The 27,914-nt window shown below is 42.7% G+C and overlaps 1 protein-coding gene and 1 long non-coding RNA gene across 2 annotated transcripts; both read left to right on the top strand.

Moving 5' to 3' along the window:
- Positions 1–216: 216 nt before the first annotated feature.
- Positions 217–5,522, top strand: LOC148045843 (uncharacterized). Its single transcript, XR_015696244.1, has 3 exons — positions 217–280; positions 826–872; positions 5,426–5,522. It is a non-coding gene; the product is annotated as an uncharacterized LOC148045843 (long non-coding RNA).
- Positions 5,523–6,411: 889 nt separating this feature from the next.
- On the top strand, positions 6,412–27,787 carry GGCT (gamma-glutamylcyclotransferase). The gene is made up of 4 exons (XM_087712918.1): positions 6,412–6,577; positions 7,025–7,170; positions 21,057–21,192; positions 27,298–27,787. Exons 1-4 carry the CDS (start codon positions 6,416–6,418, stop codon positions 27,457–27,459), a joined length of 606 nt encoding a protein of 201 aa, XP_087569044.1. The 5' UTR covers positions 6,412–6,415; the 3' UTR covers positions 27,460–27,787.
- Positions 27,788–27,914: the final 127 nt, after the last annotated feature.

The raw sequence follows: 27,914 nt of genomic DNA on the forward strand, positions 1-27,914 counted from the left end.
AACTTTAAGATACGGCTGACTTTCCATAATCTGTCCCATCACGTGGTGTAAAAAGATGATTTTGCTCCCATGTTGAGAGAGGAGGCACACTCATTGTTTTCCGGTGGAGTTGGCGAATCAGAAACACAGATGTGCTCACATGTCATGGAACTACATTTCCCAGAAGGCAGTCTCTGTCTACATTTCCCAGAAGGTAATTTCTTAAAGGAGACAGCTCTTAATTACTACACTATCTATATACTGCTTGGGCAGCACAGTCACAGTCTAAAACTGGGAAAAGGTGGGTATTCAGGGCTGTTCGGGGACCTTATGGGTAGTTAGTGATGCTTGTGCCATAGAGGAAGCCCTTATGAGACAAAAGGAAGGAGGCTTTCCATACAGCTGTTTCTTGGCTCACGTGACCTGTAGTAAGGAATACATGTGTTAAGTGAAATACAGACTCCAGACTTCCTAGCCTTTATGCTTGTTGACTGGAAGTTTGAGCTAGAAGCATCCAGAGGAACATGGCTCTCCCCTTCCTGCCTGCCCTTTAGATAACTCTTGTTTTCATTATATTTGTTGTGCAGCCTGTAGGAATGTTTCTTGACGTGTCTTTGTCATATTAGCAGTTGAGCTAGCTGAACTAGTACTTTGATATGAATTGGTTACTGGGTTTAGAAATGCATAACCAAAAAGAATTCATTCTTTATTGGGCTAAATTTCACCTTGAAACATTACAGTACAATATCACAAGTTAATAAACTGACCACATATCCTAGAATGAGTATAGCTATACCTCAGTAGAAAAAGATTTGTGCTACTTTTAAAAAGCTGTTTCATTGCCAGGTGTTAAGTTCTCTGAAAGAACCAGGCGGGAGGCATCTGAGGTAAAGGTAAGTCAACCAACGTTTATTAACAGGCAATGCAGAACAAGAACAGTAGACTGGCACCCACTCTCTATCTGACAGCTATTTATACGGAGCTGTCAGACAGGGAAACCAATAGCCACGCGTTTGACAGCCCGGCAACCGCAGGTCGCGCCTGATTGGCTCCGGCGCACCTGGCTGTTGCCGAGCTGTCATTCGTAAGTCCGAGGACTTAACACCTCTTCCCCCCCAGCAAGGGCGCATGCGTCAAAAGTGGTGCATGCGTACTCTTGCAGGTAGGCAGGCAGACGGCGGATATGCCCAGAACACCTCAGTTGAAGAGGCGGCACCGGCGAGAAAACATCACCGTGAGAGCTCCTCCCTGAAGGGAGTGGAGCTCCGGGTGACGTCACTGTGGCCTAGTCCAGTAGGCGGAACCCTAGGAGAAGGTAGGCCAGGCGGAGGGGGCGCGGCTGGGAGAGGCGGTTGATTTTGAAAAAGCCAGTAGGCGGCCAGGGGGTGGGAAGGGCCTGACAAGGGAAAGCCTAACTGGGCGGAAGGAGGGAATGCGAAGGTGGATTGAGCGGCTGCTGGAGGCTGTGCCAGGGGCTGCGATGACCCGGCGGCTGGGCAGGGATGGCCTGACTCGGGGAAGGCCAGCGATGGAACGATGCGCTGGAACTGTTGCGAGTCCGGGGCAGGCTGCAAGACGTCGCCAGCCGGCCTCTGCGTGTCCGTTTGACTGGAGGCCTCCGGGGGGTGGTGGCGCCTCAGTTGATCCAGGTGGCGCCGCCACTCGCTGCCATCGGGTAGGTGGACCCTATAGGAGATGGGGCCGGTTACATCGGTGATGGTGGCAGGCACCCACCGAGGGTCCCCTGGGTAGTTACGGGCCAAACCAAATCCCCAACAGTAAAGGATCGGGAAGGGTGCCCCAGGTTGCCAGGCTGAAGCCCTGAATAGAGGGGGTATAGTCTATCCAGGGTGGTCCGCAGGCGACGACCCATCAACAGCTCCACGGGGCTTTGCCGCGTGTGGTGGCAAGGAGTGGAGTGCTGGGCCAAAAGGTAAGCATCCACCCTTGCCTGCCAGTCGCCACGGTCCATGCGGCCCAAAGCCTCCTTGGCCAATCGGACCGCCCTCTCCACCAAGCCATTGCTGGCTGGATGGTAAGGTGCGACTGGGGCATGGCAGATCCCTTGGGTGGCCAGGAAGGCCCGGAAGACTGCGGATGCAAATTGCGGTCCGTTGTTGGACACCACCGTGTCCGGCAACCCGTGGGTAGCGAACAAGCATTGCAGAGCCCACACCTCTCCGCCGTGGTGGAACATATGGGGACTAGCTCCACCCAGCGCGAATAGGCATCCACAGCGACCAGGAAGACTTGGCCGTGGAAGGGACCTGCAAAGTCAAGGTGAAGGTGGGACCAGGGCCCGCGTGGCATCTCCCACTCCTGAGAGGAGAAGGAGGGGGGAGCGGGGCGGGACACCTGGCAAGGGTCGCACCTGCCGACCAGGCCTCAATGTCACTGTCAAGGCAGGGCCACCATACATAGCTCCGGGCCAGCGCCTTCATGCGCGCGACCCCAGGGTGATTGGCATGGAGCCACTGGAGGACCTGGTGGCAGAGGGCTGAAGGGATGATCACCCGGTCACCCCATAGAAGGCAACTGCAGTGGAGCGACAGCTCCAACTGACGAGTTTTAAAAGGGCGGCAGTCGGAAGGGACGCCCCCCCCCCCATGGCAGGACCCATGCCATGATCTGCGAGAGGACAGGGTCAGCTTGCGAGTGGGCGGCCACGTCAGAGGCAGTTAGAGGGAGTTCCAGCTCAGCGATGGAGAGGACGGAGAGGCAAGGGACCAGCTGGGGGTCCGAGCAGGGGAGGGGGCAGTGGCTGAGGGCAGCGGCATGCCCTAGTTGCTTGCCCAGACGGTAGCACAGCGTGTAGGAATACGCAGCTAGGAACTCTGTCCAACGGGTCATCCTGGGAGACAAGATGGGGGGGGTCGGCCTATCACCAGCCAAAAGCCCAAGGAGAGGCTTATGGTCAGTGTAGAGTGTAAAGTGCCGACCGTAGAGGTAATTGTGGAACTTTTTAACCCTGGACACAGCAGCCAGAGCCTCCTTGTCGATCTGGCTGTAGTTCCTCTTGGCCGAGGAAAGTGTCCAGGAGTAAAAAGCGATGGGGGCTTCTGAGCCATTGGGCAGAATATGGCTCAGGACTGCCCCCAAGCCCATGGGAGAGGCGTCACAAGCTAAAGTCAGGGGCATCTTGTCGCTATACTGGACTAAGACTGCCTCTGATGTCAGCAAGGATTTGACAGCCGCGAACGCATGCGCTTCGCGGCTGCCTCATTGCCAGGCCGCGGATCGGTCGAGCAACCGATGCAGCGGCTCGGCTAGTGATGCCTTGTGAGGGAGGAACGGCGCGTAAAAGTTTAAAAGGCCAAGGAACGCTTGCAGCTGCGCCTTAGAGGTGGGTGCAGGGGCGTTCTTGATGGCCGTGATTTTAGAAGGGGTGGGGTGGATTCCCTGAGTGTCAATCATGAAGCCCAGGAACTCCACCCGAGGCACAGCAAAGGAGCATTTGCTGAGCTTTAATTTGAGACCCGTGCCCCTAAAACGGTCGAGGACCTTCCAAAGGACTTCAATGAGCCCTGAGTAGCTGTTTGCAGTGATCAGGACATCATTGAAGTAGGGGACAACGCCGGGGAACCCATGGAGCAAGCGTTCCATGAGGCTCTGGAAGATCCTCGGGGCAACGGAAACGCCGAATTGGAGGCGGCGACAACGGAAGGCCCCGCAGTGGGTGACGATGGTCTGGGCAGCCGCCGCATCATCATCCACCGGGAGCTGCTGGTAGGCCTGCACCATATCCAGTTTGGTGAAAATGCAGCCCTGCCCCAAGGAGTGGAGCAGGTGCTGCACGACAGGGACTGGATAGGGGTTTGCCTGGAGGCCAAGGTTGATAGTCGATTTGTAGTCGGCGCAGATCCTGATGGACCCGTCGGCCTTCACGGGGACCACTATGGGGGTCTCCCAGCGTGAATGGTTGACGGGCTCCAGGATGCCCTGCGCCAACAGCTTATCTAGTTCAGCATCAACCTTAGGCCTCAAGGCAAAAGGCACCCTGCGGGCCTTCAGCCGGATGGGGGCAACCTGGGGGTCTAAGTTGAGGGAGATAGGGGTCCCCTTATACCGCCAAAGCTCACCATTGAAGACATCGGTGTAGTCCTTGAGGACAGCCGCGATGTCAGGGGGCGTGTCCGCCACAGAATGCACCCCAGAGAGGGATAAGCCCAGAGGGACGAACCAGTCAAGGCCCAAAAGAGATGGGAGGGGTTTCTGAACCACCAGGACCTGCAGGAAGCAACATTTTCCCCCGTACTGCACCCGCACCCCATAGTAGCCCAGGGTAGGAATATGAGTCCCCTGGTAGTCCCTGAGCAAAGTGTCCGCTGGAGAGAGCTGCGACTTGGGGACTCGTGGGCACAGACGGGAGAAAGTTGCCCAGGATAGGAGAGACCGGGAGGAGCCTGAGTCCACCAGGGCGCAGCAGTCATCACAGCGGGCTTGCTGGCGTCGGGGCTGCTGGTTTCTAGGCGGCGCAGGAGGACGTAGACAGGGAGAGGCGCTGGAAGTGGCAGGGTGGCCCGGCAGACCTGTGCCAGGTGGCCTTTCTTGCCGCAGCGGTGGCACACTGAAGTCTTGAAGGGGCAGGACGCTCGGGCGTGGTTGCCTCTGCAGCTGAGGCAGGTGGCGGCCGCCGCAGCAGCACAGGCTTGAGGAGGCTGAGGACGCCGGTGAATGGCCCTCAGGCGATCGACCTGGTCTTCACAGAATGGGTCAGGCAAGGGAACCAGTTCGTCAATGAGGCAGGTCGAAGGAGAAGGAGGCAGTGGAGGCGGAGGGGTTGGTGCAGGCAGAGCAGGCACTGGCGGCAGGGCAGGCACGGGAGGCAGGTAGCGGGCCATTTCCATGGTTGACAGCTCCACGAGCTCCACGGCCTGCGCCTCTTCGACTGATATAGTCAGCGTGATGTCTGTTTTTGCGAGGAGGCGCTGCCTGAGGAAGATGTCCTTTAGGCCGCAGACGAACTGCTCAGTCAGATTGTCCTCCAGGTCGGGGAATTCGCATTGTATAGCGGCAAACTGTAGCGCCTGGAGGAACTGATTGATCGAGTCAGCCGCCTTTTGGACACACCGGGGGAAGGCGTACCGGTGTGTAATTTTCGAAGGCGTTGGGGCGTAATGAGCCTTGAGCCCCGCCATGAGCTCATCCCATGTCAAATCGTAGACGGGCCGTGGGGCCGCGAAGGAGTGAGCCGTCCCAAACATCTCGGGGCCACAGGCAGTCAGGAAGAACCCGCACTTTCTGGCCTGTGAATACCCTTGCTGGTTGTTTGCGATTAAAAAACATTCGAACCGCTCCAAGAAAGCGGCCCAGGATTCACCGGCCGTCCCAAAAGGAGCGAAAGCGGGCATCCCAGCCATGGCTATATGCCGTTGAGGCGTAGCGAGGTGCGAAGGAGATTTCCCGGCAAGGCGGGGCGCCTAATAATTGTTTGCTTGCCCTGTAGGTTGAACTCAGAGCCCGTGATCCCACCAGCTCGTCGCCAGTGTTAAGTTCTCTGAAAGAACCAGGCGGGAGGCGTCTGAGGTAAAGGTAAGTCAACCAACGTTTATTAACAGGCAATGCAGAACAAGAACAGTAGACCGGCACCCCCTCCCTGTCTGACAGCTATTTATATGGAGCTGTCAAACAAGGAAACCAATAGCCGTGCGTTTGACAGCCCGGCAACCGCAGGTCGCGCCTGATTGGCTCCGGCGCGCCTGGCTGTTGCCGAGCTGTCATTCGTAAGTCCGAAGACTTAACACCAGGATATAAATTGAGTTCTTTAGAATTGTATGTTACATCTTATTTAGGGAGGAATTTGTCATATTTTGCAGCCTTCAGAACTTTTTACTGAAGAGATAGACTTCCTAAAGTTCATAAAACATACTAAACTATTAAATAGTTTCTTTAGTTCTTAGTAAGAAATCGTTGTTGAGCAAATCACAGCTTTGTATGCTGGCTGAACAGAGTAATATTAGGTAATGTTTTCTTCTTACAAGTTACGCATTAGTCTCTGGTTTTGATTACTATCCAATGCACACATCCTGAGAAACAATTTCAGTTCCAGCAAAAACTGTAAACAATATCTAGGCCAAGAGCTGTTTCCCTCTCTGTTTCTGGAATGATATTATGGGGAGGACAAATGCTTGGTTTCCTGTCACAGATGTCATCCAGCTGTTAAGGAAGAATTGCTTCAAGGTGTCTGTAGTACCTTGAAGTGATGGCTTCTTGGGTGCCTATGGATTCCATATTTGATCTAACTTAGAGGGCTGACAATATCTCATAGTTCTCAGACTAATGATTATAGGCTTTATAAACAACTATCGAAAGGTGGAGAAAATAGATGTATTTGCAGGTTCAAATGTAATAAAATCTATGATATTCCATATTTCTATGATTGATTAATTTATATAGGGTAAATCTCTAATATTTTCTTTGGTTCATTTTAAAAAAGATGGAAGCCTTTATCAACCGTACTGGACCCAGTGGAAATTTGGAACTGCAAAACTGCGGAAGTGAAAATTTCCTCTATTTTGCCTATGGTAGTAATTTGTTGCGGGAAAGAATAATGTTAAGAAACCCTTCTGTGGTTTTCCTTACCATAGCACAATTACTGGTTTGTACTATCTTTCACTTCTTTCCTAGTAGAAACCAATATTAGTAAGTTAGTTAGTAATACTTAAAGTTGTAACTATATAATACAAGGGATGCATGTTGAATGTTTTCTTCAGTCTCTGTTGAGTTTGTTTCTTTGATTATTTTTACAGAGAGAAAAAAGTTTAGTAATGTTTATCCCTAATGTTTCAAAGCCAGTTAGTTGCCCAATTACTTGTTTGTTGTTGCAAGTATTCAAAACACAGATTTCAAGTCAATTTTCAACAATAGAAATGTGGCTCATTGTGACTTTTTATTTCTGATCTCATTTCTAATTAAAATTTTCTATAGATAGAATTTTAACCAGGTATGTGCTTCTTTTGTTTTTCTAAATGTTTCATTCACTATATTATAGGAAAACAAGAAACTTAAAACTGGATATTACTGACCTTCCTGTTTTAATTCACAGGATTATAAACTTGCTTTTGGTTCTCATCAAGGGAAACCAAGTCTCCAGTGGAAAGGAGGTACAGCTACTATTGTCTCTAGCCCTGGTGAAGAAGTATGGGGGATAATATGGAAAATGAATACTAGTGATTTATATTCTCTGGATAGGTGTGTTGCATACAGTTCTTTCCTTGTCTATCAATGTATGCGCAGTTTATATTGTTAAAATCTTATTTTGTTGATTTTTGTTGTTTACTTCTCAAGATTTCTCCAAACTAAAAAAAAATCCTTTAATTATAGAGGTTTCCATTATGGGTATCATATTCCTTAACTTATAACAGTTCATTTAGTGACTGTTTGAAGTTACAACACCACTGAAAAAGCAGTTTATGACCATTTTCACACTTAGACCATTGCAGCATCCCCACGGTCATGTGATCACAATTCAGATGTTTGGCAACTGACTCATATTTATAACAGTTGCAGTGTCTCAGGGTCATTCCCTTTTGTGACCTTCTGACAAGCAAAGTCAATGGGGAAGCAGATTCACTTATAACCATGTGGCTAACTTAACAGCTGCAGTTGATTCATTTAGCAACTGTAGCAAGAAAGGTCATAAAATGGGACAAATGTTTCACTCAGGAACATAAATTTTGGCTTCAATTGTGGTTGTAAATTGAGGACTACCTCTATTGGTATCAAAATGAAATACCTATTACAAATTGACCAGTAAAATTGAACTTGGACTCCTAGTGTTTGCTATGTATTTTGAAAAATAATCTAGGCTTTGGTTTGTTTATATCCCACCATTCTTCCCAATTTCCAGATGATATCTAAATAATTCTGCCTCCAATTTCAACTGCACAGCTACTGTAGTAAACTCAACAGAATCAAGCAGTTGTCATCTTTAAAAAAAAATTATTTATACATTTTTCCTTCTTTAAAATACATACCGTATTTTTCGGAGTATAAGACGCACCTTTTTCCCTCAAAAAAGAGGCTGAAAATCTGGGTGCGTCTTATACACTGAATACATCCTTTTTTGCGTCCTGAAACCCTGCCTCCTTCACCAAAATGGCCATTCATAGCCTTTAGGAGACTTTCAGAGTACTCCTGGGGGCTGGGGAGGGCAGAAATGAGTGAAAAACAGGCCGGTTTTTGCTCAATTTTGCCTCCCCAGCCCCCAGGAGCACTTTATAGCCTTCTAAAGGCTAGTCATGCCCTTTTCTTTGAAAAAAAAAACGGGCCATTTTTGGGAGGTCTGCAGAGTGCAAAAACCTTTTTTTTAAATTTGCCTCTTCAAAACTTTTGTGTGTCTTATACTCCAGTGCATCTTATACTCCAGTGTGTCTTATATTCTGAAAAATATGGTATGTGCTTAATAAACAGTGTATTGTCTGGATCAATTGGCTTATACAAAGTATTAATAAACTAGTAGTAAAAGTTATAATTATAATAACATCCATAATTAAACTACCACAATTTACTTATTGTAGTATTTTTTTACTTCATGTACTTATATATTTCAGCAATCTTTCATCCTCTAATTTCTACCTTTTTTTATCCAACCATTGATAAAACATATCCCATGTTAAAAATATTCTGTTTCTTCCTTATCTTTTATTATTAATATCAATCTATCCATCTTCACAGTCTAATATTTTTCTAATTATACTTCCATCTGTAAGTGTGTCCTTATTTTCCCAGTATTCTGCAAATACAATTCTTGCTGCTTTCAACACGTGTATTATTAAATATATAGTCCCTTTATTGTAATTTTCTGGTAGTATACCTAACAAAATTATTTCTGGTTTTAAGTCTATATGTTGCTTTATCATTTTCTCTAACCATGTGTGTATTTTCATCAAGTGTATTTTTGCTTTTAGACAAGTCCATCACATATAAAAGTAGGAACCTGGTATCTGATTGCATTTCATGGACATATTATTAAACATCTTTGCTAGTCTTGCTGGTGGTAAATGCCACCTATAAAACATCTTATACAGATTTTCCTTAGAAGAAGTTGCCAGTGTCAATTTATAATTTCCCTCCCAAAGTTTTTGCCATATGTCTAATTCTATGTTATATCCAAAGTTTTTTGCCCATACTATCATTGTTTCTTTCACCTTCCATTTTAATATTTAACAAATAACTATATATCGTCTTTATTAATTTTTCATATGTCCCTAAAAATATCTGATCTAATGCTGTTGGCTCTTTATAGAATCCATGTGTTTTTGCATCTTTCACCTATCTTGATTGTATTTGCAGGTATGGCCACCATGCTAAATCTACTTCTTGATTTTACAATTTCTGTGTCCTTTTAAGTTCCCCATCTTCATTTAAAATGTCTTTATAAGTTACAATTCTTTCCAAGTTAATAACATTTGGATGTATCAGTGCTTCAATCATAGAAAGCCGGACTGGTATTTTCCTACAGTTTTTTGTTTTGACTTTTTCCCATACTAAAAGTAATGCATTTCTTACATAATGTCTTTGGAAATATCTATGTATTTTATTCTTATGATACCACAAAAAAGCATGCCACCCCAATTGAAGATTATTTTCCTCCAATAATAATAATAATCTTCTATGTCTCAGATTTACCCACTCTTTCAGCAAAATAAGTACAAATGCCTGATAATAAAGCTCCCAATCTGGTAATCCAACAACTCCCCCCCACAATTGTTTTTAGATTCTTGCAGCATTTTCAATCTTATTCTTTTTTCCCTTGCCATATATATTTCAACATTAATTTGTTCAATTCATCAAAAGAAATTTTATCTAACTTTATAGGAATTGTTCGAAAAAAAATCATTTTGGCAATATATTTATTTTTATAGTTGATATTCCTCCTCGCATCGATAGTTGTAGGTTCTTCCATTTCTCCAAATCCTGCTTAATTTGTTGCATTAATTTTATATAATTATCTTTAATTATTGCACATCTTGCTGTTAGATAAATTCCTAGATATTTTACTTTCTTGACCATCTGGAAACTTGTTTTCTTAATCAACTCGTTTTTCTGTAAAGTTTTAAATTAATATTTTAGTTTTTTCTTTTTTTCTTTTCAATCCTGCCACTTTCCATATTCTTCTATTTTTCTTATAAGTTTGGGACCAGTTTCTAATGGTTCTTCTAAAATAAATACTACCTCATCTGCAAATTCTTGTGGTTTATATTTTTCTTTTTTAATTTCCTTCCCTTCTATATCCGGATCTTATCTAATATTTCTGTTTAATATGTCCAGTGTTAATATAAATAACAGTGGGGATAGTGGACATCCTGTCTAGTACCCTTTCTTATATTGAAGTTTTCTGTCAAGTCCCCATTAGCAATACTTTTGCTGTTTGTTGGGAGTATATTGTCCGAATCATATTTATAAATTTCCCCCCAAAATTCATGCATTTTAATTGTTGTATCATAAATTGCCAATTTAAATTATCAAATACTTTTTGTGCATCTAAAAAACCCCAATGTGATTTGTTTTTCTGAGTGGACTTCATAATACTCCAATGTATCTAAGATAATTCTCACATTTTTAATTTGTCTTTTTGGTAAAAATTCATTCAAATATCTTTTAAGTTGTTTCGCTATTATAGAAGGAAATATTTTGTAGTCTTCATTTAATACTGATATTGGTCTATAATTCTTTATGTCAGATCCCTAAAAGTGATACTGCCATTCAATTGGGAGGGGGGAGCCTCGGAGTTAAATCATTAGCTACATTTGAAACAACTGAGTTTTACAACTTTACAACTGGTTTCCTGTCACTGGGAGACTGAAGGTCCCAACATCTCTGGAGGGATGTTTATGGTAGCCATGTGGGATATATAACTTTGATGTCTAACTAGAGATAGCCATGGGAATGTGTGCTTTATTGACTCCCAGGGCAGAAGAGTTAAGGAAGCATCTTCACACTTGTGTATTGGTCAGAATCTGCATTTGAACAAAGGGGAGGGGTCATTATCAACTTAACCCCATTTTCATGGCTTAAAGGTTTTCAGATGCTGCTTTGCTTCTAATGGTTTCCATCCTGCTTGATTAAAGGTTCCTTTTTAATTAATCAGTTTCAAGAGTCTTTACTTTCTCAAATTAGAGGAGCCATTACACTTTACTTGTGTTAAATCCAAGTCTTCTTTTGGAATTAACATAATATTTGCTTCCCTCCAAGACTTTTGGTATTTTAGATTCTGCCAGTACTTCATTGTAAACCTCTAACATTGGTATACTTAATGTATCTTGTAGATATTTATAGAGCTCTGCTGGCAGTCCATCTGGCCCTGGTGTTTTGTCATTCTTTTGTCTTTTAATCACCTCTGTCAATTCCATCATTGTTGTTTTTTCATTGAACATACCATATTTTTCAGAGTATAAGACGTACCTTTTTCCCTCAAAAAAGAGGCTGAAAATCTGGGTGCATCTTATACACTGAATGCAACATTTTTTGCCTCCCAAAACCCTGCCCCTTCACCAAAATGGCTGTGCATAGCTTGTAGGAGACTTTCAGAGAGCTCCTGGGGGCTGGGGATGGCATAAATGAGCAAAAAACGGGCCATTTTTTGCTCATTTTGCCCCTCCCCTGAGAACTCTATAAGCTTCCTAAGGGCTATTCATGCCCTTTTTTTGAAAAAAAACAAAACAAAACGGGCCCATTTTTGCCAAAAATGGGCCATTTTGGGAGGTTTGCAGAGTGCAAAAACTTTTTTTTATTTGCCTCTTCAAAACCTTGGTGCATCTTATACATATGTCTTATACTCCGGTGTGTCTTATACTTTGAAAAATATGGTAGTTTCCACCATTTCATGTATCTTTGGTAATTCTGCTTTTCCCAAATATTGCAATATTTTTTCCTCTGACACTTTTTCTTGATCATATAATTTTCTGTAATACTCCTGAATTATTTTCTTTTTATTCTCATTTTGATACTGTAAGTCTCCTTTCTCATCTTGCAATTTACTTATCAATTTCTTCTCTTTTTCCTTTTTCAACTTACCATATTTTTCAGTGTATAAGATGCACCCTTCCCCAAAGAGGGTGAAAATCTGGGTGCGTCTTATATTCTGAATGTAGCCTGGGTCATCTGGAGAAGGGGCAGGTGAAGCAAGTGCTGCACAGGAAGCATAAGACAAGGCAGCTCACCACTCTGGCTGCCCCTTCTCTAGACAACCCAGGCAGAGGCCCGTCAGCTTCTGGTCCTGGCCTGGGAGATGGATCTGTGATTGCTGCCGCCTGAAACACTCTTTTCCCTCCCTGATTGCAAAAACGGACATGCGTTCCTCCTGGCCAGATCCATCTCCCATTCCCAGCAAGCCCCTGCGCTTTTGCTGCCTCGGTTTGAGGCTGATTCCGCATGCCCCATTTTTGGAATAGAGAGGAAAAAGAGCACAGACTCCTCCTCCTTCTCTACCTTCTCTTTCCTCCTGGCCAGATCTGTCTCCCAAGCCAGTAGCAGAAGCCAACTACCCTCCATCTGGGTCATTTGGAGAAGGGGAAAGCTGCTTGCCTTACACCTCCCATGCAGTACCTGCTTTACCTGCCCCTTCTTCGGCAGTTCCAGGTGGCCGGGATTGCTGCACTGCCACCCAAAAAGGCTTTCCCGTGATCTCTGCAGCACCTGCTTCACCTGCCCTTTTTGTGTGGTTCCAGGCAGTCAAAATCGCGGTAACAGTGTTTTCATGTGGCAGCATGATGATATTGCTTGCCAAGAACTGCCCGAGAAGGGGCAGGTGAAGCAGGCCCTGCAAAGATCGCAGTAAAGCCTTTTTTGGTGGCAACACAGTGATCTCAGCCACCTGGGTCATCTGGAAAAGGGGCAAGTGAAGTAAGAGCTGCAGAGATAATGGTAAAGCCTTTTCAAGTGGCAGGACGGTGATCTCAGCTGCCTGGGTTATCTGGAGAAGGGGCAGGTGAAGTGGGCACTGCACAGATTGCAGTAAAGTGTGAAGTTCCCAGAAGATGACCTAATAATTTATGAGCCTCGAGACAAAGTTAAAAAAAAATCCATTCATATATTAGGATCAACATTCTGGTGTGTACTCCTGCGGAGCCAAAACTGATTAATGCTTAATGGCGTGTCCCCTCCACTCTGCCTTGGTCATAACCCACATTCACCAACAAGATGCTATGACAGGTTATGGACATGCACATTCACATGCCAGTTACAAGAATATGAGACCTGACTCTAGCCAAACGTATGCATGGAATTCTCCTCCCTTCTTTATGCCACTTGATAGTAGTCATGGCAACACTTTACAAGTTGACATCTAGCTCCCCTCACTTCCCGAATGCGACCTGTATAAAACAAAGCAATTTGAGTACAGGTGTACAACTTAGGGATGTGTTCCTCCCCCCCAGACTTGCCTGGATTTTCTGCATGGAATTTTGTTATAAGGCGATCATCCTGGATATTCCTACTTTTCACATAAGATGCCCTGATAAGGGGTAGCCCTTCCACTTGATTAAGTATTGGAGTTGTATCCTGTGCCACCTCGAATCAAGGACTCATTGAACTTCATAATGGGTTTGGCCCCCTATGACCACAGGGCCCAGGGGCTCCTCAAGTAGTAGAGTGGATCCGATCACGGGTTTTAATGCCAGATGTATCTTCCCCAGCAATTGAGGCAGTTTCAATTGCACTGTGACTGGGTTGATGATCTTTTACTATGGGGAATGGTCCCATAAACTTTGGCCCCAGCTTCTTGCTAGGCAGTTTTAATCTCAAATATTTTGTGGAGATGTAAACCTTCTCTCCCACCCAGAATGGCCATTGCGGAGCCCGGTGTTTATCTGCCTGTTTCTTATAGGTTTGTGCCGCTTTAGCCAGTGCTTTTTTGACATTTTCCCAGGTTGATTTCAGCATCGACATCCAATCAATCAAGCTGACTAAGGAGGGGGGATCCGTCGGATACTTAGGCATTGGGACGAAGTCCATACCACTCACTATTTTGAACGTTGTGAATCCTGTGCTACTGCATTATTGTACATGACTTCAGCAAAAGATAAAAGGTCTGTCCAATTGGACTGCTGATAGTTCACGTAGCACCTCTGGTACTGCTCTACCATGGCGTTCAGTCTCTCTGCTGCCCCATTCATGCTCGGATGAAAAGCTGAACTGAGATGACCCAATGGACTGCAGGAACTCCCTCCAGAAGTAGCTGTGAACTGAACCCTCTATCTGAAAAAATTCTTCTCGGTAAATATGCTTCACGAACAGTTTAGCCAGCTTGTGAGCCAAGGGTATTCCGCTGCAGATTATGAAGTGTGCCTGTTTGGAGGTATATTACAGTCCAAATCACTGTGTTTCCCCCACTTTTCAGCAACTCTACTATAAAGTCCATTGCGATCTCCTCCCAAGGCCTTGTTGGCTCTGCTACTGTTTGCAGCAGTCCGGGGGGAGAGGGTGTCCCCAGTCATCTTTTCATTGTGGCACAGATGGTACAACTTTTCACATAACTATCCACGTCTTTCCTTTTTTTTGTAATTGTTTTTTATTTTCAAAACAAACATACAAATCCACCTTCTTTATATACTGTAGAAAGTGTATCAGCTGGTTACAAAAGGCTTTTGTGCATCTCTTCCACCATCATCAAATATAATTCATATTAATTCAAATATATTAACTCAAATATTTATTATATTACCATCATCATACCTCCACTTTTATTTGATTATAGTTATTTAAACGTCCTTCATCCTAAAATATATCAGGATTTAATACATAACCACATGCTGGCATTTCATTTACTTATTTATTAAATCCTCCATTAACATTAAATCCTCATATCCTGTTTTAGCTAAACATCCATAATATTTAATACCAAAAATTTTTAATCCTCCATGTATATAATTTATTATCATTATCCTTTCTTCATTTAACTATATCCTATATCATAACATTTTCCCCTATTAGTTAAAACTTAACTGTGTCTAATTTTGTTCTTTTTTATTATTATTGTTATTAATAATCTTTATATATAGTCCAAAAATATTTCTAACCTTCCCTTCTCAGGTAACATTCATTATTCATATCCCATTATTACTTATCACAACAGCTCAACATTGTGTACATTACTATCATTATCAATTTTTATTTAACTATACCTATTATCACTGAATTTAACTAAGTTTAGCTAATTTTGAATTATACTCTTCCATCTATCAACCTGTATCTCTCCAATAGCAAAACAATTTTATATCTATTGCCATTTGTGGATCCAATTCTCCAAACATCTTTTTAAACAAATCTGTACGGACTCCACTTTACAACTCCTTGTTTGTAGTATTTCTCATATAATGTTGACGCCCTCCTTCTGTTTCCTTTTTCAGCTTATCTTTAATTCTCAGCAGTGTTATCAAATATTTTGCAAATAGCATTTCATAATCCATATGTTCTTTAATGCTTTTAATGCTTTCTTCTCCTTCTATGTCCTGTTCTTTGAAAAAGTTTTCTCTCCATTTAATTCCTCTTCAAATATTCCACTCTTTCCTCCCTCAGAAATAAACCAATTGCCACGAATATCAACAGGCTCAATCTCTTTATATTCATCTTCCATTTCAGTTTTTTTAATTTCCATCTTCTTATTTTGTATTTGAAGAACTTCCTCAGTTTTTTCATCACATTTTGTTGCCAAATGCACCAAATAGTCCAATTTTCTCTCAATTCTTTCCTCTGTAAAAGCACTGCTTGAAGAGACACCATGTTTATACGCAGTTGTATTTTTTCTTAGAAGCTCAGCAAGATTGAAACTCTCTGCAAGCGAAAACAAACTTCAGAGAAACAGCTGTAAAATCCTATCGGATCTTAAGCCAGAACAGCCAAGCAATAAAAGTGTGGAAATAGCTTACAGAGTCAGAAGAAATGTTAGGATAATCCATCCATTTGAAAAGGTTTATTTGGAATCAATCCATGTAAATAACATTTAGAAAGTAAGATAACCACTGTCCAGAACCATTACAAAAATCAAATTCGCCGGTAAGTTCTTCTATTCTTTGATTTAAATTAGTTTTTAGATTTTATAGGCAGTCCGTTTTTTTAAAACAATAAAAGATTCTCACCAGCTTAACACTTCTCCTCCATATTTCTTTTGAGGTCACCCTGACTTTGTCAGTCTTCACAGACTGGAATTTTTATTGCCAGCAGAAGACTTTTGCCTTGCTTTTCTCGGAGATTTTGGGCTATCCCCGAGATCAGCAAGATGTAATCTTCCTGTTCACCATCTCTTCAGGATGATTTAGGTCCGTTGGAACCCCCCAGCAATAAAAGTGTCGAGTGCAATCTCAGAGTTTTGAGATTGCGCGTCATCTCGTCATGGCATCGGCCCCTCCCATTCCCACATCTTTCTTTATGCCAGGCCACCAAAATTGCCTCCGAGCTAAGTGTAAAGTCTTTAGGAACCCAAACTGGCCTCCCGGTTTGGTGTTGTGGCTTCTCTGGAGAATTAGGGTATGTAGGGATTCTGGGACGTAGAGTTTCGTCTCCTTCCATGCAAGGGTATCTCTTTTTGTCAAGATGTGTTGGTTGTTTTGGAACCAGGGGTCTGCTAGCAGTTTGGTTTTTAGCCTCATGATTAGATCGTTTGCGGGTTGGTTTTGCTGGTCATGGCGTTGCCGCCTGGTGGTCACTTGGGCAGCTGTTTAAGTAGAGGGAATGATGACATCCACTAAGTGCTCCTGTTCGCATTTGTACTGAGGCATGCGGGAGACGGCATCAGCTAGAAAGTTCCTCCCCCCGGAATGTGTTTTAACACAAAATTAAAACGGTTGAAGTATTGATCCCATCGGACTTGTTTGGGTGATAGTTTCTGTGGGGTCCTAAGCGCCTCCAGATTTTTGTGATCTGTCCATACTTCAAACGGTTTCTGGCCCCCTTCCAGCAGGTGTCTCCAAGTCAGCAGTGCCCATCGCACTGCGAAAGCGTCCTTTTCCCATGCGGCTCATCATCTCTCTGTGTCTGTGAGCTTGCGGGAGGTGTAGGCGCAGGGTTGTACATTTCCTTGGTTGTTTCTTTGGAGTAGCACCGCTCCCACTGCCATGACTCTGGCATCTACCTGGATTACAAAGAGTTGCTCGGGGTCAGAATGCTTCAGCACTGGTTTCTTTGCAAACATTTCTTTTAGCATTTCGAACGCCTCTTGGCAGGTTAGGTCCCACTGTAGGGGTTGTCCCAGATGAGGTTTCGTTCCTGGGTTCTCTGTCTTCAAGAGGTTTGTTAGGGGTTTGGCAATTTTCGCAAAGGACGGGATGAATTTCCTGTAGAAGTTTGTGAACCCTAGGAAGCTTTGTAGCTGTCTGAGGGGGCAAAGGGGTTTCCAGTTTAAGACGGCTTGTACTTTGGCTGGGTCTATCTCTATTCTCTCATTTGACACTCGGTAACCCAGGTAGTCTAACTGTGCATGGTGGAATTCACATTTTGATACCTTGATGTACAGGTTGGCTGTCAGAAGTTTTTCCAGTACTTGACGGACTAGGGGTATGTGGTTGTTCATGGTCTCAGTGTAGATAAGGATGTCAATCAGGTAGACGAGGCCCCCCTTGTAGAGGTGCTCATGCAGCACCTCGTTTATTAACTGCATGAATACTGCTGGGGGCCCCTGCCATCCGAAAGGCATCACTTTGAATTGAAAGCTCCCTAGGGGGAAGTTGAATGCTGTTCTCCACTCATCTCCCTCTCTGATAAGTACTCAGTAGTGTGTTTTTCTGAGGTCTAATTTGGTGAAGACTTTTCCCTTAGCCAGATGAGACAGCATGTCCTTCATGAGGTGGAGACGGTATAGGTTGTGTACACACACCCCATTTATCCCCCGAAAGTCCACCCACAATCTCGTAGTTCCATCTTTTTTCTCCTTGAAGAGGACTGGTGCCATGACCCATGGCTTGGCTGACTCAATGAACTCCCTTGCTAGGTTTTTGTCTATGTATTTGCGTATCTCTTGCATTTCTCGGGGCGTCATGGCGTACAGTTTGGGCTTGGGTAGTTTTGCCACGGGGATGATTTCCATAGCATAGTCTATCTCACAGTGAGGAGGCAGAACATCATACTCGGCCTCGCTGAATGCTTCTGTGAGTTCCTGATATTCCATCGGAATCTGTTCAGCTTCTGGAGTTTTGTCGGATGTGGTTTCCAGTTGTTCTTGTGGGCTATTTTTGGGGGGGGGGTTCCTGTGTGGGTGGTGTTTGTGCTAGCTAGTGTGGGAGGGTTGGGGGGCCCTTGATATCCTAAGTCTGCGGGTATCCTCTTACCATCAGATGGTTGGTCCCCACTTGTCTAGGCAGGAAAGTCCCAGAATGACTATGTCTGTCATTTTGGGGGCTATTATGAATCGAATTACTTCCCAGTGATCCACTAGCTCTAGCCTCACTGGTTCAGTCAGGTGGGTGGCATAGGCTCCTTCCATTAGGGACCCGTCAACCTGCTCGAACCGGATCAGGTGGGCCAGTCTTTTTGCTCTGATCCCCTGTTTCAGGACTGTGGTTAGGTTGATCAAGCACCATGTGCAGCCTGAGTCTATTAGGGCTTGAAAATCCCCCTGTTTTCCTGTTTTTGGGGCTGTGAGGCATATTGGAAAAAGGAATGGGTGAATTGGTTCACTCACCATTGGGTCATTTTCTCCCTCGTCCTCGCTGTCATATGACTCGGGTGACTGGTTGTTGTTGCCTGGAGTTCCACCACTTTCGCCTGAGGGGGAAGGGGCCTCTGCAGCCTGGAGGGCTTTTCCAGACATGTTGGTGGTCTGTTTGGGGTCTCATTCTGGTAATTCCTGGGTGATGGGTCTGGCTTTGGTTTTGGGGCTGGGGTTGGGCATACAGCTGCCATGTGGCCCATCCCCCCGCATTGGTAGCATTTCAGCAGACTTTGAGGGAGGGCCTGCTGTGGTGCTGTGGTTCCCCGTTGCCTGGGTGATTCAGGTCAGGTTGATCTTTCTCTTTTGTGTTCGGTTGCTTTCTCATGTTGTTGGCGTACAGCCCACTGCCAAATTTTATTGCTACTTGGAACCACTCAGAGAGTTGATTTGGGATGTCGCACTATGCGGTTACGTGGGCCATTTGTTTGTCCAGGGAGAGAGGAAACACCAAGCTTGTCCTCGCATCTTCCAAGGAGTTTCTGCGCCACCTCACAAGAGCACCTGTTTTCAGTTTTACGCCACAAAAAATTGGCTCGTGCATAGGAGAGAGGATTTAAGGGGAGGAGGAAATGGCTGTGGGAGGTGATTTTTAACCAACACATTGTTAAATGCCCTTTTACAGGAGGGTGGAACTAATTTTGCAAAGCGAGAATGAGAGAAAGAGTGCAGGAGGAAATGACGCTATGGAGCACATTCCAGGCTATGTGGTGAGAAGTGTGCTGCCTTTGATGCTGCCCTTCGCAGTGGTCTAGTGGGGAGAGCAAGTGCCATGCTAGAGCCCTGCAAAGGGTCTGGGCCCCTTCAGCAGGTGTCCCTCCAAGAGGGCTTTCACAATCCTGAGCTCCTCCTCTTTGAGAAACCAAGTCCCTTTTCTGTCCCCATGAAAATCATCTCCCACCCCATGCACTCCAGTTAAATCTGCGTAGGGTGTTAGGGTTTGTTTTAAATTGATAAAAAGACCTGTTCTGCTCGTTATTAAAATCTGAGTGGAAATTAGGATCCCTGCCGCCTTTAACCGCCCAAAAATGCAAGGCACACAGGCGGCAATGATCTGTGTCAACTCCTGCAGCCTGGAACAGCTGATTGGCTGTTCAATCAGCTGCTCCTGCTGAATCAGGCTGCTGAAGCTATTTGCTGTTTTCTGCAAGGATGCTAGCCAGATTAATACTGATTAATACCGAGGCAGAGGCAGAAACTTTTTTTCCTGTTTTTCTTCCCCAAAATTAGGGTACATCTTATACCCCAGTGCATCTTACACTCCGAAAAATATGGTACATCTTCCTGATTTATTAGCATTTTCAAAAAAGCTTTGTTTTGTTCTTTTAATTTGTTGTGCCGGTTCTTTTTCCATTAAGTTTAATTTATATTTTATTGTTTCCATTTGAATTTTTAAATTTCTTTTCTGTGGTTCTTTTTGTAAGTCAGCTTTGTAAGTCTTTTATACTCTTATTCTAGTGTCTGTTGATCATGTTTTTTCTTGTTGTTTTTCCTTGCTATATAGGTTATAGCTAACTCCCTAACATATGCTTTGGCTGTATTCCATACATTTTGTAATGAGTTCTCTTCTTTTCTATTCACTTTGAAGAATAATTCCATTTCATCTGATAACTTTATGTGGCAGAGTAGTAATGTAGTGGTAGAACTGCATGTGAATCTTTTCAGTTCTAAACTTTATTTAATTCATTTTGAAAGCATGCCAGGAGGTATGGTTGAATGGACTACAAATAAGAGAAAATGAAAGAAGAAAATATTGCTGTCCTTTGGTCAAGTTGGTATTGATAATTAATACTGCCTTGTGATATCTTGAAATTAATTTATGTGAACTTTTTGTCTTAACTGGAATTGGGTTGTATGCAAACTTTGCAAGCTTCTAGAAGAAGAAAATGCCAGGTTGGTTATAACTTCCACAATTCTGCAGTTGGCCTTGATGTTGTAACTTCTGGGAGTTGTACTACAAGATGGGGAGAATCTAGTGGGCTAACTATGTTGTAGACCCACAAAGACCACACAAAGTTAGTGCTGATCCATTTGAACAAAAGCTAGAGTTTTAGTGGACTATTATGTCATAGGATTCCAAGGAGCAATTCTAAAATAACCTGTATTGAAGATGTTGTGTTTCTTTGTTTTTTCATGTACATGTAGTACTAGGTTTTCATTTAGCAGCTGAGATAACAATTTTCTGGATGCAGCCTTAACTATCCAAAATTGGACATTGTTTGCATATTCAGTTTCAAGAATGATTGAAAAGACTAATCTTTTAAGTTACTTGCAAAGGGATGTTACTTAATTATTTGCTGAATAAATAGCTGTTTCCAGGGGATGGATATATATACACACACACACACACACACACACACACACACACACACACATACATATTTGCTCTTACTTTAGTTATTTACTTGCCATTGCATTTCTTTCTCCGTTTCAGACAAGAAGGAGTAGAAAATGGCATTTATATTCCAATTGAAGTAACAGTTCGGATTCAGGATGGGAAAATAGTTAAATGTCGTAGTTATCAGATGAATGACTATGTCCTTGATCTTCCTTCTCCACAATATAAGAAGGTACTATATTGTCTTTTGCAATTCTATGCACTAAGGATTCATTTCCCACTGAAAGTTCATTATCTATTCTAGAACCACATATATAATTTAAGGTAATAGAACTTAGGAAAAAAATAATTGGTTTCATGTAAAAGATAAAAACTAATTCCAATACTGTTACAGTTAACAAATATGTGAATATATTTGATTTATGAGATAATTATCAAGTTAATATTAATAATTATATGTGTATAGCTGGGCATATTGATCAATAATAAATTTTACTGCTAACAATAAAGCTTTGCAATACAGTTTACTTTGGCACCATAGCTGAGTTTTCTGCTGTGTAGGACTTTTTACTCAGAATAAATTATAAAAAAATTACTCCATGTTTACTATAGATTCTCTTAAGCCCCTATCTTTCTCTTTTTCTCTCATTGGCACATATCTATGAAACATTTGCTGCATTGAAATAAGGTGTTTCTGTTTGCATGTTACACTGGGGTTTACTGCTGGTACAGTGGTCTAGCCAAACTTATTACTTTCATTTCTGAAAACTGGCAATATTGATCAGACATATGGACTCACCATGCATCTTGTATTATGTTGCTCTAATGGCTTTTCAAAAATTGCTTTCCTTTATTGTAGCCATAGTTGTAATGGAGGGATTTTCTGAAGCTTTGTACTTTTTATTGATCCTCCAGAATTTTTTTTAATAATCCTGTTAACTTGAATCCACTGCAGAGCCATCTTAGATTGCAATCGCCATCTTACATTCATCTTACATTCATCTTAACTGATGCTCGGACTGTAAATGGATTTGATGTAGAATTAGTTGCAAGTCTGAATACAAGTTCACTTACAACAGTTCATTTAGTGAATATTCAAAGTTACAACAGCACTGAAAAAAGTGACATGGCCATTTTTCACACGACCATTGCAGTAAAGTCCTATAATCATCTTTGCTGCTTTTCTCTGAACAGTCGCAACATTTTTTTTTCTGTATTATGGTGACCAAAAGTGAATGCAATAATCCACCTGTGGTTTTACTAAGTCATTATAAACTAATACTAACACTTCATGTGATTTTGCTTCTATCCCTTTGTTAATGCAGCCAGGCTGCATTGGGTTTTTTGGCAGCTATAGCACACTGCTGGTTCATATTTAAGCAGTTGTCTACTAAGACTATTTCATTTTGTTCTCAATTTATGAAAAGTGAACATATTAATTATATTCACTCTTATGTCATGCATATAATAAGATGACAGCTTGGTAAGAATTTTTGGAGGTTTCTAAGGTCTGTATCCAATACACGAGTACCTGGAGTTTCAGGTTATACTTATATCAGTAGCATGATAGAACAAATATAGCCTATTGTGTTATTAAACCGTGACCCGACAAATGCGCGCATGACAAAAGCACGCCGACAAAACCGCGGCGAGAAAACCACGATGTCATAAATGCTACTTTGGTCTAACAATCCTGTTAGACAACAGGACGCCAACAACAAGGCGCCAACAAAACCGCACCCACAAAAGCGTGATTTAAGTTAAGGTAAGGGTTAGGGTTAGGGTTAGGTTCAGGGTTAGGTTTAGGGTTAGGTTTAGGGTTAGGTTTAGGGTTAGGTTTAAGGTTAGGGTTATTAGGTTGTTATTAGTTGTTTGTTGAAGGCACGCTTTTGTTGGTGTTATCGGTGCACTTCTGCGCTCATTCGTCGGCGCGATTTCGACCTTGCGGTTTTCTCGCCGCAGTTTTGTCGGCACGCTTTTGTCGAGCGTGCATTTGTCGGTGAACCTTATTAAACTACTACCTGAAATTAGAAATTGATCAGAGAGAAACACTAATTTTTACTAATTTATCTATAAAATGTTCAATTGTCCAAAATTGATTGCCTACATAATTATACATAAAATAAACAACCCATATAAACTCAGGATTGTTAGACCAAAGTAACATGGCTAAAAATGGCTTCCTAATGACTATCCAATTTATCTAATGCAGTGGTAGTCAACCTGGCCCCTACTGCCCACTAGTGGGCATTCCAGCTTTCATGGTGGGCGGTAGGGGTTTGCTGTAACTCTGGTTTATAAATTTTATAAAGTAAAGTTACTTTCCTACTTTATAAATCACCATTACTGTGGAACCGGTGGGTGGTTAGAAAATTTTACTACTAACAGAGATAAAAAAGTGGGCGGTAGGTATAAAAAGGTTGACTACCCCTGATCTAATGGCTAACTAAGAAGTGTCTAGGGCTTTTTAGAATGTCACAAGGGAAGCGACCAACCTTACTATTGCTCAGGACAATCTCTAACAATAACTTAAACAAGCCCAATCTTATAGGGCAGACAAATTATTGCGTGCAATTGTTCCTAATTTTATCTGGTCTTTACCATATAAGTTCTAAAGGTAATAATCAGCACTTTGAACAGAGTCCAGTCATGCAGTCATGACACATGGTAACAAAGTGTATGAGATACCACAACCAAGGCTTCTTTGTACTGTTAAGGCCTAAGTGAATATAGAGGCAAAAACTTCCTTAGCCATGGCTTATATCTGCAGATTTACCAAGATCATTGAATCCAGAACAAACCCAAGTAACAGCACTGCTTCTTCAGGGGCAATATGATTCCATCTAGAGCATAGTTGTTCAGCTTTTTGGTTTGCCTGAGCCACATTGAGTGAATAGGAATTGTCTTGGCTGTGTATGAAATATGTAATATAGCCAATCTATATAATAATATACTTCCTTTATTATTTTTAATATTTTTTTATCTTATGCGGCTGCATTTGGCCCATGAGTTGGACCTGCAAGATCTAGAACCGACATTGGTACTAAAGTAATATTAATTATTTTAGGAATTCCTAAATTATTTCTAGCTAAGATATAAATGGAGCTCCTTTCAAGTCGTCATAGTCTTCACCAAGACTTCCAAAGTATCTTCACCTCAGTTTTACTTCACTAATATCACATACCAGGGGCCTGCCACTTTAAACACGGAAAGAGACTGGTTTCCCACAGAAAAGAAAACACTGGGAGCCTCGAAACCTGGGTTGCCAACTCAACGTCACTCTCCCCAACCACATGACACACACACACACACACACACACACACACACACACACACACACACACACACACAGCCATGCCTACCCAGGTTTTGTGGCTCCTGGTGTTTCTGTGGGAAATGGATCTCTCTCTCATTCCCTCTCTCTCTCTCTCTCTCTCTCTCTCTCTCTCTCTCCCTCCCTCCCTCCCTCCCTCTCTCTCCCCCCCTCCTTCCCTCCCTCCCTCTAATTGCTGTTTTTCTCTCTTTTTCTTCTCCCCCTCTCTCTTTCTCTCCCCTTTTCCCTCTACTTTGTTTCCCACTTTTCCCTCTCTCTTTTTCTCTCCCTCCATCGCTCTCTCATTTCTCTCTCCCTCTTCCCCTTCTGTCTCTCTCATTTGTTTCCTTTTTTCCTCTCTCTCATTCTCTCCCTCCATCATGTTCTCATTTCTTTCTCTCTTTCTCTCCTTTCTCATCTTTCTCTCATGCACACAAGCAGGATACCCACCTGGGCTGGGATCACGGTGGCGGTGGCAACAGCAACTCCTCCCACTGCTGCCACTGCACATTCAGGTGTGTAGCCGACTGCACTACACAGGAGAGCCAGAGCTCTTTCCGCCCCACATCCGGTGACAGTGGCTGCTCTTCCCCATTCCCCTCCTTCCTGAGTCGACATGAAGGAGACTATGGCTGGTGCTGAGCTGCCCGTGAAGGAGTGGAATCGCAAAAAAGCAGCTGGTTGCAGGCAGTGCAAAGAAAATGCTAGGCTCTGCGGTGAGGCTTGCACCTTTTCAAGGCAGAGAACAAGTTGGCATGGAATCACAGGAGTGGAGTCAAAGAGTTACGTGTGGCTCTGGAGCTGCAGGTTGCTGACACTCACACTAAAGTCATGTGATCAAAATGTAGATACTTGGCAACTGTTTATGTGATATTTATGGCAGTTGCAGTGTCCTGGGGTCACCTTTTGTGACCTTCTGACAAGCAAAATCAATAGGGAAGCCAGATTCACTTAATAATTCTGTTACTAACTTAACCACTGCAGTGATTCACTTAACTGACAAGAAAAGTTGTAAAATGGGGCATAATCTATGTAACAAATCTTTTGTTTAGCAGCAGAAATTTGAGCTCTATTGTGGTTGTAAGTCAATGATAACCTGTATATGTGTGGTAGTAAGAAAATGAAAGTAATGGTGAGAACTCTCCATTTATATTTTCAAGTAAGTCAACCCTGAAATTCCTTCCAGTCTATACTGGGGAATGGAATGGAAATGTTGGGTTTTCCCAAATTCTAATCTGCAAAGCAAAAGTTGAAAAAAAATCAATCTTTTATATTTTTCTTTACTTCTAGTTTTTTTTTTTTACCCAGGGAAATGATGACAAAGAGGCCTTGTCCAAATATTTCTGGAGATAATCTGCCAACATTTATATTTGTGTGTTGTAATGTAAACAGTTCAGGTTGTATAACCTGCTATGAAATTTAATGTTACAGCATGTCTGGAATAGTTTTACTGGCAATTAATGGCAAGCTCCAATGTGGTAATTACAGATTAGCTTAATGCCAAGACATTTATGTCCTGATCCTTGCATTTTGACTCTTTGTACATTATGCTAACAGAAGCTGTTCTCTTATTTTGAAACATGCATGAGTCTATATGTGTTTCCCATGGTATTGGACCAACAGAAACATTCTTTTATATTCTAATATTTAACCACAATTTTATCTCTGTAGGAATTTGTCCTTTTTCCCATCATTTAGCTACTGAACTGTAAAGTATATAAAATAGAAATCATTTATGTTATTCCATGTCAGCAAGGATTTTCTTGCCAAGCTGATAATATGTCTGGACTTTTCCCCCAGAGTATATACCTAAATTTTCAGTTACCTGAGTCCCTTGCCACCTACTGTCCTCCTTTAAGACCAGACAAAGCTTTTTAAAAAAGGCTTAAGATATATTACATAGCTGTTGCCAAATATGTACATGAAGGCAGTTAATGAATGCCACACTTGTGGAATTCATCATTAAACTCTGACTTGCCACTCATCTTTTGAGCCACTCATCTTTTGACGAAAGTGCTGGCCTCATCAGATTTTTGCTAACGTGGAGAAGTGATCGTTTATGCTATCTTGACCTTTTAGAGCAGCAATACCAAACTCAAGACCTGGGGGGCGGGGAGATCCGGCCCATGGGGTGCTTAGATCCGGCCCATGGGACCGGTCTGGAAATAGCAAAGGTCTGGCCTGCAATGCCTCTGCCAACGAAAAAGGAGCATAGTTTTCATTGGCAAAGGACTGCAGGAGGCCGTCACAGCCAAAAATAGGGTGTGGGCTTCGTTTTTGCTGGCAGAGAGCTATCAAAACAAACTAAAAACAAAAGGAGAAATGTTTCTTCTTTTGCATTTGAGTATCCAAGAAGGAACAGGAAATGAGGGATGAAAGAGGAGAGACAAAGAAAAAGGAAAGATGGAAAGAGAGTGAGGAAGGAAAAATAAGGAAAGAGGGGAAGGAAGAAGAAAGGAGAACGAAGAGGGGAGGAAGGAAGGAGGGAAGAAGGGAGGGATGAGATTATAATGATAGTGAGAGATGGTCTCAGGGAAGTCATACCTTAGCACTTGGCCACCACAGGTGCCCCTGACATAGCCATCATGACTGTGCCTATCTCTGGCCATGCTCCTTGGCCCTCTGAATTCAGACACAACTGTGATGTGGCCCTCAATGAAATTAAGTTTGACACTCCTGTTTTAGAGAATAAGTGGTTGTAATAACAATAAATAAGTGGCTATCTCGTGAAATTGGAGTCATTTTTATTATTTTTGAAATACTTTCTTAATTTGAAATTCAGTGGATGTTATGCAATGAACTGTAAGTGCTTTTGTATCTGTGTTGCTCAACTTATACCAATACCAAGAATGATTTATATTGACTTCTTGATGGAGCTAATGAATGCAACCAGCTGGCTCTTGCCCACTATTTAAAGTAAGGTTTGTTTGAATCAGCTATAATCTATTTCTTCATCCTTATTCCATTTATTTGTGTAAGTAACAGAAATCTAATGCTGGAACCTTTCTATTTTTGTCCTTATAGGTCATCTGTATGGGTGCAAAACAGAATGAATTGCCAGTGGATTATCAAAAGAAATTAAATTCTATAGAGACTAACAACTATGCAGGATCTGTACCAGTGTTGGAGGAAATTGAAACTGCTCTCAATGCATCAGGGAAACAAAATAATGAAGATCAATTTTAGTATAACTTGCTTTTACTGTGTTGGAATCTTGTGTGTCTATTTATCTTATATTACAATAGCCTAGATATAGTTCAGGGATGTCAAAACTGCAGCCCGTAGGCCAGATGCATCACGCGCTAGCTACGCCCATGCCATTTAGTGAAGAGGAAAAGTCATGATACATCACGTGATGATTCCATGATGATGCAAGTTTGACATCCCTGATATAGTTAATGTCAAAATAACTGGAGGATACTATATACACTACAAGGTATAAGATGATCCTTGATTATTGTTTACCTTTACGTTTTTCTGTTTCTGTATTTCTGCAATAAATTGACACTGGAAATGATTTCCAAATTGTTTCTGCACCAGTTCAATCCAGTTTACAGGTGGATTGGATATTACAGGTAGCCCTTGTCTAACAACTCTGAGTTCAGAAAACAAAGTTACAATAGCACTGAACTAATACTTGT

The sequence above is a fragment of the Thamnophis sirtalis genome, unplaced genomic scaffold (genome assembly GCF_051295495.1).
Source record: "Thamnophis sirtalis isolate CommonGarterSnake01/CBP01778 unplaced genomic scaffold, rThaSir2_p1.2 scaffold_4, whole genome shotgun sequence".
Lineage (NCBI taxonomy): Eukaryota > Metazoa > Chordata > Lepidosauria > Squamata > Natricidae > Thamnophis > Thamnophis sirtalis.